At 44.5% G+C, this 11,798-nt stretch overlaps 1 protein-coding gene across 7 annotated transcripts in view; it reads left to right on the plus strand.

The window, feature by feature from the left end:
• LOC132907563 (uncharacterized) overlaps positions 1–11,798 on the plus strand; it is a 62,379-nt gene that overhangs the window by 45,824 nt on the left and 4,757 nt on the right. For 2 of the 7 annotated variants that reach the window (XM_060960788.1, XM_060960791.1), the window contains exons 2-3: positions 6,247–6,448; positions 10,132–10,275. In XM_060960788.1, the coding sequence (XP_060816771.1) occupies positions 6,255–6,448; positions 10,132–10,275 (338 nt within the window). In that variant the 5' untranslated portion in view covers positions 6,247–6,254. Of the gene's footprint in view, positions 1–813; positions 2,011–2,628; positions 3,292–3,948; positions 4,053–4,158; positions 4,182–6,246; positions 6,449–10,131; positions 10,276–11,798 lie in introns of those variants that run through there. The other 5 variants (XM_060960787.1, XM_060960790.1, XM_060960789.1 and 2 more) reach the window with 5 other exon arrangements.

The raw sequence follows: 11,798 nt of genomic DNA on the forward strand, positions 1-11,798 counted from the left end.
GCTCGCATTTTTTAATTCGTCCAGCTTATCCTATTTTCGAATAATTCCAAAGGATTCGGCAAAATGGAATTTCAGTGGCATTCGATGCGTTGAAAGATCGACTGTCGTTCTGATCGATCGATGGACGAGCTTGGAAGCACGTTGCGTCAACGAATTACGCGAGAGAGGAACGTGGAACGCGGCGGGAAAAGGAGGAAAGAAGGGAAAAAGAAAGGAGACGAGAGAAGTCGAAAAAGAAGATCCTGGTTGCACTCGGCTCGATTCTTCCCTGCTGGTTCACGGGGTTAAATATACCCTCGTGTTTGCATCATACGCATTCGCGAAACCGAACAACGGAGAGGAGAGGGGGAAGGGATAACGCGTTAAGGTAGAGACGAGGAGGTAATATTATACGCATATGGAAAAAGACGGGAGAGCAGGTAATTTGGAAAAATAATAAACGAACGCGAGGAAAACTAAATATGCAAAACGGAAACGGGGTGAATTCGCGAATATCGAATATCAGGAACATGTACGAACATGCAACGAAATCGTTAACTGCGAAGATCGTTTTCGTTTCGACGAACAGTTAGAAACGTTTTCGAAGAAACGCGACTGCCTTGTTGCGCGTAAAACGACGTCGTTTTCAAACGCCGCTGCTTCTGTAATTAAAGATCGGCGAAATTGGAACGACTAAAAACGTTGTTGGGAAATACAAAGACAAAGTGGATGGTTCGGACGAGGAAGGTTTATCGAACGTAATACGACCGAACGAGGTACGCACAGCGACATGGCGATGAAATAGAAAAAGAAGTAGAAACAGAGAAGTAGAGAAGCGAAGAAAAGAACAGACGCGAACGAAGCACGCGATGAGAGAGAGAGAGAGAGAGAGAGAGATGGAAGGCTAGAGAGGCTGAGAAACGAAGAGAGACAGCGAGGAGAAGGTTCGGAGACGTCTGCTATTACGGAGCACCTCCGTGGTCACGGCGCACAGCCCGATATGGAGCAATCTCAGATTTCCATCCGCCCAAATCAAGAATATACGCCCTCGCCTCCGCTCTCGCTCTCTTCTTCCTCTAAGGGGGATCTCTGCTCGTCTTCTTTGCCACCGCCATCGTCTCTGTATTCCTCTCGCTACCTCTCCCTCTTTTCTTCCACAGGCGGAGGTGGAGGCGCTGCTCGGGGTTGGTGCTTGGCCGTTGGTGCTGGTAACAGTGCCAAAACTGCCTCAAAACGGACTGCTCCGTTTTGTCGTCCTCCTCTTTCTCTCCCCTTTTCGGCTCTCTCTCTCTCTCTCTCCTCTCCTCTCTTCTCCTTTCCTCCTTCCCAATGTTCTTCTTCTACTCCTCTCTTTAATCTCTCCTTGTTTCTCTTCTTCTTCTTCTTCTTCAGCCGCTTCTTCTTCTTCTTCTTCTTCTGCTTCTTCTTCTTACTCTTCTGCCTCTTCTTATTCTGCTTCTTCTTCTTCTTCTTTTCTCTGTCTAGTTGTTCGCGCGTGTTCCTTCCCTCTTCGCGTATCGCTGTGCGTATCCCGTGCTCGTCCACGGATAACCTAACTCATCGCAGACACGTGCCCCCTATCCGCCTTCTTGCACCTTCCTTCTTTCGATTACCGTCTCCATTCTCGGCATCCAGTTGGTCGGCGATACGATCGACCACGCTTTCCCCGTTTTTCCAGCGTGTCCGTGGCCGCGCCGAACTCGCGAACGCGACACGACCCGGTCGAGACAACAAGTGTCCGGAGCGAGGATCGCGTGATTCGAGTTCATCGCACCGCAACCATCGTGTGGCCGCGTCTTGCGTTATCGTTCTTCGTTCTGTCCGCGTTCGCCGTTGGTCGCGATCGCGCCAGTGATTTTCTACGAAATCACCACCAGCCCAGCGAAGATTCCTCGGACGGAGGCTTCCGGTCGAGTCGCAGCATCAGCTTCAACGACGAATGTCGGTGGTCCGTGGAACAGGATTTACCGGGAACCACGATCCTTCCGCAACGAACGTTCATGTTGCCAGAAAGCAAGTTTCCCGTCACAGGTACCTCGACAGCAAGCGCAGACTAACCGATCTAACGGCCACGTTCGCCTTCCATCGGATTCCCTTTGATATTTCCACGACCACGCGGCACGACGACCCTGCGCGTAGGCGTGTAGCAGCGACACGGTAGCGTAATCGGGCCAGTGGATCACGGTCCGTCGAAATTGTTCGATTTCGCTCCTCCTCCAGCATCCTGTCGCGCTTCAAAGTTTCCAGATCAACGACAGGTTTGTCGTCGCGTACGTCGTAACGCGAGTTTCGAGTTTCGCGTTCAAATCGTAAAACCGAGTAAAACGCGATTTTCCACCGCGACGATGATAACCTACGAGACAATCGGAGGAGGGAAAAGGTTTTTCGCGGTTCCTTCGTCGCCACCGCGTCGCCTTGACATATTCCTCCGCGTTACAGCCGACTTATCGTTTTTAACCTACTTGCGTCCTTGCCAATTAGAGAGCAAACGCATGCTCGACCGCGTGCGAGTACTCGCCACGAATCGTTGTCCACTTGTTGCCCGTGTAACTTGTTGTCGCGTGTCACGGAGAATGCGAAAAAATCAGCCTCGTCGGTAGCCGTATCGTCGCCTCTGACGTTTGCGCTGCGATCGTTACGCGTTGCGGAAAGCTGCGATCGGTTGATCGCCGAAAGTCACCGACGATCCTATCGGTCTAACGCGATTCCACGCGATCGGATATTTAAACGTCGTTGGAATATCGCGACGAACGATATGGTGCGTTTCCGTTCGAACAGTTGGTTGCTGGCGATTTACAGCGACGCTACGCGCGCTTGTACGTGCCACGGTGCGGCATAGACGCACGTTGCCGAATATAGATTAGGGGATTTTGCGGTAATTTTGCTTGGGAAATGGTACTATGGAAAATTTGGCGTGCGGTGGAACGACGTTCCGTGTGAAACGAGCGTAGCCGGCGCGTCGTAGCGTGGCGAGTTAGTTAGCGCGAGCATAAATGGATACCGAAGTTAGGGAGCAGAAGGCAGAGGCGAGGAAACATCGGCGTATATCAGCGACCGGGCAAACGAAAGTGTCTCAACCGGCTTAGTCGTAAAGATACACCGCACAGCGGGCCCGTCATCCATAATCCCAAATATGGAGTGAGAAATTTGAGAGAACCGAAAATAGTGGCGCTACGCCAACCGCTAAAAATAGCCAAAAAATAAATTGTAGTTACGCGGCCGCCTGCATCATTCTATAACTGGTCTTCAATGAATCGGGCCACCTCCCGCACACGCCGTTATTAATACACCATCACACAGACACGCCGGTCGGTAAGCTACGTTGCTCCCGTTTTTGGCCTGCGTTTTAGCGCGGTAAATCGTTGGAAAACCGAATCTAGGGATCGTTTTACCGAGACGAACCGTACGCCATACGAATTTTACGTTTCGTAGGTGCGTGCACGACTGGAGCTACGTTTGGTCGTCGGTGGACGCGTAGGTCGAGGCGCAACTTTGCTTCGATCGATCTAGCTAGCGCGACGCTCTCCGTGCCGTTTAATTTTAAATGACACGTGTCCGGGGTTATTAGAACTTTTGCCGCACGTGCTGCGAACGAATTAACCGCCTTTCGCTACGTTTTCCGTGCTGCGATTAGCTGTCGCCGATCCATATCGTTTCAGCTTGGCTGTACGGTGCTCGAACGTTCGCTTTGCTTTCGAAACGTCGTTTGCCGGGGTAGCTTTTATCCCTTTCTATCGACGGAGAAACATCGTTCTACGTTGCATTCGTCAAAATTTGCATCGACATCGCGCGCTTACCCCTTAGGCGGTCCATCGAAGACACGCCACGCGATCGACGTTTCCTCCGATAAGAAAGGAAAAGCGAGAAAACGTAAACGAATTTATCAACGTTCGTGATCTTTGTCCATCGACACTTTTTGACTCTCTACGAAGCAACTTTTTACGAGCGCGTTGCAAAAGATCAACGACAAAGACGAAACGGCGGAATAGAGATCATTGATTCGAATTGGTCGTCGCTCGCCATGATTCTACCGCGACTACACCGATGTCTGGGAAGGAAGATGGTATAGGAAGGTAAGGCGTGAAACCCGATCGACTAAGGCCAAGTACGGAGCAAGAGTCGCGGGTGTTGGGTAGAACCGTACGCGTGTCTGTTTCTATTTTCGAGCAGGAATATTTTTATCCTACGGTGCTGCAAAGTCAGTATGTACAATACGCTTCTTTATCTCTGCGATTCCACACGCCGGCCTCTCCGTTCTTTCTCCTTTTCTGCTTTTCGTTTCCGCTCTTGTCTACGAGCTACTCGCCTCCCTTTTTCCTTTATATCGTCTCTTCCTCTCCTCTTTCTTCCTTTCGTCCACCGTCCTTTTCGATCCCGTAGCCGAGGCACGCTTCCGATATATCAGGTTGTCCGGAAAGTTTCTTTCGTTTTGTAGGAAATAATAGACGCGCAACGTTTTCTGTTTTACATTATTTTCTCGAACTACGCGCGACTCTTTTTCGTTCTGTTGGGATAAACATCACGACGTTTCATAGATTTCAAAAAACACGTTTGCGAAAGAAAAATACTTTCCGGACAACCTAATACGTATCATCGATCAAGCGTCAGCGTCTTGCGTTAAATTTGTCCCGCCACGAACAAATTGACGGATCGCGTCGCGGGCGTGTGGAGTTACGTACTGGGTTGGCAACTAAGTGATTGCGGATATATCAATACCACGTAATGACAAAATCCAAAAAAAGAAAAAGAACTGGAAACATCGCGACCCGGTGCTTGCGAATCGCGAGAGACCACGATTTTTCACGGCGATTCGCGATCTTTCTTCGTCGCTGTCTGTTGTCGCACAGCTCTCAACGACGTTCTTCGGCAAGCTTCCTTCCGGTCGTGGTAACCAGATCGAACCGCTGACTGACTATCCCACTTATCTTTTAGCCAGACGCAGCGTTTTGCTCGAATAAAAGTGCCTTTTCCGCAGGGAGTAGCGACGACAACGTCGTCGCTTTCTACGCTACGTAACCGAGCTTTTCGCGCACCGACGATAGGCGAAAGCGATTTTATTTTCACCTCGCGTGTTCTTCCGATAGCGCGGTTTTCGCCAACGCTGATTTTTGCCAGTAAGCGCGTCGTCCTCCGATCGCCGTACGTATTATTACGCGCTTAAGAACGCGCTTAGACCGAGCACTATATTTATACGTGCGTGGCGGGGCGGATCGACGTTTCGATGAGCTTAAAGGAACGTTACGAGGAATTATACGCGACAGGTGTGTGCGTAGAGGCGAGTCGAGGAACATTCCTAAACCTATCCGTCGCGTAATACACGGCAGCTGCGCGTTTTCCTTTTATTCGATTTCCAAGCCTTGGACGTGTCTGCGTGCCCACACGCGGCCCAACTATGCCGCAACACCCCACACGATTCTCCTCGCGATTCGCATGTGGGCATTTCTTTAGTTTCTTCCATTTCTCACGCCTGCTCCGCTCTGCGTCTACGTGGAAATCCACGTCTGCTCCTGTCGTCGCGCGCAAGCCAGCATTTATCGCCAATCCAATCATGTTTCATTAACGCAGGAGCTTATGAATATTCCGCGATATCCAGGCTGCATCGTAAAAGTAGACGCGATCGATGCCCACACGTAATTTTTCCTTTCGACGCGTGCGCGTATCGCTTGGCAGCGATACGACGAAACGAAAAGTCGAAATTCGTCGTACGCGTCCCGTTTTTCCTATTATCGATGGACCGTGCGGATGTTTGCGCGAATCGAAAGTTGCAGGAATAGGTGGAGGCGGAGGTAGAGCCGAAGCGGAGATTCTCTCGCGTGTCTATCCATGTAACATCGCAATTATCGTAATTTTGATCTCGTTGCGTTTTTCCAGTTTCCGAATTGCCCTAAACTCGTCGATTCTTTGGATCGTCCGAGTATCGACTCGATGGACGTTCGTACGGAACGCAACGCTCGCGTCTCTCTGCCACCTGCTTTCCATCCGATCGTATCGACAAGGATATCTTTAGAATTATCAGCCAGTTTTCTGCGTGAGATATGGCGATCCGTGGAACGTTTGTTACGAACCGACCGACCGTAAAATCCAATTCATTGATTTAAAATTTAATCGATTTAAAACGAGGAAGGAGGATGGAAAGAAGAGACCGAGGGAGAGACAGAGAGAAAGAGAGAAAGACAGAACGACCGATGTTGTTTATTCCTGACGCGACAAATCGAAACGCGAAGAGTCGCCGGATCTCGACGTAACCGAGTACGTTTCACGTTGCAGGGGGCACTATGCAGACCGAGGAAATCGTGTCTCGCGCGCAATCTACTGGTATAGACGGTGGCCCCACGGACAACGCTTCTCCGCACCATCATCCGCATCGTTCGTCGCGTGTAAAGTGTCCGCTGCCACCTCTGCTCCACATGGCGGTCAAGCAGGAGCCACAGGAGGAGGAGGAACGAAGTCGTGACACGAATGCGTTGAGGTGAGCCTACGGTTTACGTCGATCGAAGCTTTCCCGTTTGGTTCGTAACATCTCCTCTGTATCTAACGTTTTTCCTCGTAATTTTCCACGTAAATTTAACCCTTGGATCCTCCGATCGCATACGACAACCCTCTTTTATTTTTCAATTAATTTTCAACCTAAATCGCGCGTGTTTCCGTTCGTCGGCTATTTTTGTTTTTTTTTCTTTTCTTTTTTTTTTGTTTTGTTTCTTCTTTGTCGACACTGAGTAGCCTGATGACTGAAATTAGTATTCCACGAGCGAGATAAACGCTCGTGCCGACAGGCCGATGTGTTATTATCGTATCGTACGTAAATCATATAAGAAAGGCATTAGTTATTATTATTATTGTTATTATGGCGCGTTGCACATCGTAACAAGATGAATATATCTCGTCAGCGAAATGAAATAATACACCGAAAAGGTTATTATTACGCGCAACGTGTGTGTATACATACGGACGGTGTAGGTTTTCGGATCGGTGGACGTTCCGCTGGCGTTTACGAGCGACAGATTATTTTTTTAATGGAGTATAGCAAGTACGATCGCCTTCGAGTCGCGTAAAAGTAATTTATGCACTCGAGGATGGTTTGGAAAACGGCTGGGTCGATTCGCACCACGCCGATGTGTATACACGTGTATGTATATGTACACTGTACAGCGATCTCTAAAACTTTGGCTCGCGAATCACGTTCCTTCGTACGTACGTCTAATCGACTGTAATAATTTTATAATTTACTTTCTAGTACCTTCGAGTCCAAACTTCTTCCCCGCCTCTTTGTTATCGATTACGGAACGATAGGAAAAGAGAAAAAGAAAACGCATCGGTTCGGTCAAACGTACGCGTTACATATGCGAAATTGAATGACCGAAATAATGTACGTTAAAGTAATTTGCTTAGACGAACAGATGTCGATAGGAAGATGGAAGTTTTAATATTATGTGAGTAAAATTTGAAAAGGATTCAACAACGTAGGTAGGAGTTATGGCACATTTATTAGAAACAAGCATTTGGTCAAATAGATGTTCGCGAGATACAGTGCCTCACGAAAGTATTCGAACACTTGGAAATTTCAATTAATAAAATGAAGTGTACTAAACTAATTTGTTGGAACAATTTGGTATTTATATTGAGGGGAAAGTATGAAAATTACATCGGTAAAATTTGAAGACGATTGAATAATATAGACAGAAGTTGTGATTCATTTATTAGAAACATTCACGATAAGTATCTCACGAAAGTATTCGAACGCTTACACTTGGAAATTTCAATTAATAAAATGAAGTATATTAAACTAATTTGTTGAAACAATTTGGTATCTATATTGAGGGGAAAGTATGAAAATTACATCGGTAAAATTTGAAGACGATTAAATAATATAGACAGAAGTTGTGATTCATTTATTAGAAACATTCACGATAAGTGTCTCACAATAGTATTCGAATGTTCACATTTGGAAATTTCAATTAATAAAACGAGGTGTACTAAACTAATTTGTTGAAACAATTTGGTATTTATATTGAGGGGAAAGTATGAAAATTACATCGGTAAAATTTGAAGACGATTGAATAATATAGACAGAAGTTGTGATACATTTATTAGAAACATTCACGATAAGTATCTCACAAAAGTATTCGAACGCTTACACTTGGAAATTTCAATTAATAAAATGAAGTATATTAAACTAATTTGTTACAACAATTTGGTATCTATATTGAGGGGAAAGTCTGGAAATTACATCGGTAAAATTTGAAGACGATTGAATAATATAGACAGGAGTTGTGATGCATGTATTACAATCATTCATTATAAGTGTCTCACAAAAGTATTAAACGCTGTAAGACTGTTGATAGTTTTCATCTTCCTTTGCACCTGATGTAAACATCATTGGTAAATGAAAATATTGGTAAAAATGTGCACAATAGTATTTAAAATGAATACCAAAAAGTATGAAAGAAAAGCGTGAAAGAGAAATAATATTCCGATTACATATAACGAGATTACCGGAATAATGAACAGAAGTAAGTTCACGACAATTGCATATATGTAGCGTTCAAATACTTTTGTCGGTCATTTACAATGCGTGTTTCTAATAAATGTATCGTAACTCCTGCCTACATTGTTGAATCCTTTTCAAATTTTTCTCACATAATATTAAAACTTCCATTTTCCCATCGACATCTGTTTGTCTAAACAAATTACATTAATGTACATTACTTCGATCATTCAATTTCGCATATGTAAGCGTTCAAATACTTTCGTCAGTCACTTACAATGCTCGTTTAAGCTCATAAATATACCATAACTCCTGCCTACATTGTTGAATCCTTTTCAAATTTTAATCACATGATATTAAAACTTCCATCTTCCTATCGACATCTGCTTGTCTAAGCAAATTACATTAATGTACATTATTTCGGCCATCCAATTTCGCATATGTAAGTGTTCAAATACTTTCGTCAGTCACTTACAATGCTCGTTTAAGCTCATAAATGTACCATAACTCCTGCCTACGTTGTTGAATCCTTTTCAAATTTTAATCACATAATATTAAAACTTCCATCTTCCTATCGACATCTGCTTGTCTAAACAAATTACATTAATGTACATTATTTTGGCCATCCAATTTCGCATATGTAAGTGTTCAAATACTTTCGTCAGTCACTTACAATGCTCGTTTAAGCTCATAAATATACCATAACTCTTGCCTACGTTGTCGAATCCTTTTCAAATTTTACTCACATAATATTAAAACTTCCATCTTCCTATCGACATCTGCTTGTCTAAGCAAATTACTTTAATTTTGCATTACTTCGATCATTCAATTTCGCATTATGTAAGCGTTCGAATACTTTTATCAGTCACTTACAATGCTCGTTGAGGCTCATAAATGTACCATAACTCCTACCTACGTTGTTGAATTCTTTTCAAATTTTACTCACATAATATTAAAACTTCCATCTTCCTATCGACATCTGTTTGTCTAAGCAAATTACTTTAATTTTGCATTACTTCGATCATTCAATTTCGCATTATGTAAGCGCACAAATACTTTTATCAGTCACTTACAATGCTCGTTTAAGCTCATAAATGTACCATAACTCCTACCTACGTTGTTGAATTCTTTTCAAATTTTACTCACATAATATTAAAACTTCCATCTTCCTATCGACATCTGTTTGTCTAAGCAAATTACTTTAATTTACATTACTTTGATCATTCAATTTCGCATATGTAAACGTTCGAATATTTTCGTCAGCCACTGTACGTCTATCGGTGTTATCGTCTCGTGTCGACACGAGTTTTATATACCGATCGTTCGATTTATACGTAGATACATTGGAAAGGAAGAATCGTAAAGATACTTTATTTCCTCTATCGAAAGTTTGCGAAGAAACGAAAGTTTTGGAAAGGTCGTAGGTGTTTTTCGATTCTGCCATGTGATTTATGTGTGACGTTTTACGAATGTTTACATCGCGCAGAAAATTCCTTTTTCTTTCGAGATATATACATACGTTCATCGAGTAACAACTTTCACCCGATCCACGCGCTTAGGTATTCGCGTTTACTTTATTCTTATTTTTATCGACGAACGTGAAATACGAAAGCTTCGTTCCGTTTTCTTCGCTCGTCGCGACACACAGCTAATGGAAAATTCGATAGTCCTCAAGTAGATGCAGACGTTTCGCCGACGTCCGTCGATGGCAAACACGGACATGGACACGAAACGAGCCATCATCAGATTCAAGAACTGGAGGAAAGCGCAGGACAGACTGTTACGGATCTCAATAGCCGAGGAAGGCCGAGGTAAATCGTCGTTTTAATCCTTTTTTATTCCCGCGAGATACTTTGCGAGGCTGAAAAGCGAGTTGATGCAGTTTACGCTCCTTGTCGCGGCAATGTACTTTCTTATTTCGTTTCTTTCGTTTTCTAAAGAAATAGTAGACGTACAATGTTTTTTGTTTTATATTAGTTAAATAAATTATGCGCGAACGTAATAACAGAGATATAACGAAATGGAAACCTAATTCGATAAAATAATATAAAATTCTTGTTCATCCATTATCACCCTATGAAACGAAAGAAACTTTTCGGACAAGCTAACACGTAATAAAAGAAAGAAGAAAACCTTCGTTTTGAAAATCAAAGAGTCTGTTTTTAGTTATTTTCTTCCGCGCTTAGTTCCGATCGATTTTACCAATAATTCTATTGGGTTGGCAACTAAGTGATTGCGGATTTTGTCATTAGATGGTATGGACAAAATCCGCAGTCGCTTAGTTGTCAACACAATAATACCAACTTGCTAATTATTCCAATAACCGCGTCAGTAACCGATCAATTTGGATGGAAAGAAAATTTAATAACCTCTTTTTATTTTACTCGCGACCCATAAATTGACTCTGAGAACAAGTATCGAAATGAACAGTTCGAACAAAGAGCAAGTTTGCTCGAAATACGAGTTTTGCGTATAAAATAATTCGTTAAGAAACCACGAGCGTTGACGCGTTTACGGGAAATTTCAAAGGACAAAGATATCGTCGATGGTGTGTATACTCGAGAGCAAAAACAGCTGCCAAAAGACCAGATGACAAGAATGACAAGGATAAGGAGCGACGGTGTAGCGACGCGGAAATTCTCTCGACCCGAGTTATCCGAACGTTTTCCTCGAGAAACGATGTTTCCGCTATCTGGCTGAAAGCCTGCAGCCTGGAGGCCTCGGTGATCCGTATCGGACGTGCACGGTGAAACCCTTTTAACGATCATTTTCGCGTAAAACTCGCGGCGCTGGCAACGAAACAGTGGCTTTTAAATAAGCGACAAAAAGGACTCTTCGCCGGGAGAAACTGGTTCGTTCCGCGTGTCTCGCGGACTCTTGCGCGGACGAGAAAAAAGCGAACTTGTTTGGTACGTCGCTGAAACGCCGCGAGTCGATTACCGTTATTGAATTTCATTAAACGCGTCGCGCGCTAGAGCCACCGGTGGAAGAGAAGCGCGGGGCACGTTCTCTCTCTCTATGCATAATATGCCTGTAAGGTGGCACGCAGCCGCTTGTATAAATCGCCGTCCCAAGGTGTGGTTCGGAATGCAGTTAGGTGGAAAAGAACGTTAACGAAAGGCCTGTGTATCGCCGATGTAATTATCGGCGTCGAGCATCCGATTTCCATACGGTTCTTTACGCGCCACATCTGCAACGCCTAACGAGAAATTAATTACGAATCGATTAGCGGAACGCGCTCGCCGGAGAACCGGGTAGAATCGCGAACGCGGAGGGATGTCGTCGAGTGGCGGCGAATTTCGTAGAATCCGTGGCGGTGAAGAATCGCGCGGAG

This window comes from Bombus pascuorum, chromosome 5 (genome assembly GCF_905332965.1).
Source record: "Bombus pascuorum chromosome 5, iyBomPasc1.1, whole genome shotgun sequence".
NCBI classification, from domain to species: Eukaryota; Metazoa; Arthropoda; class Insecta; order Hymenoptera; family Apidae; genus Bombus; species Bombus pascuorum.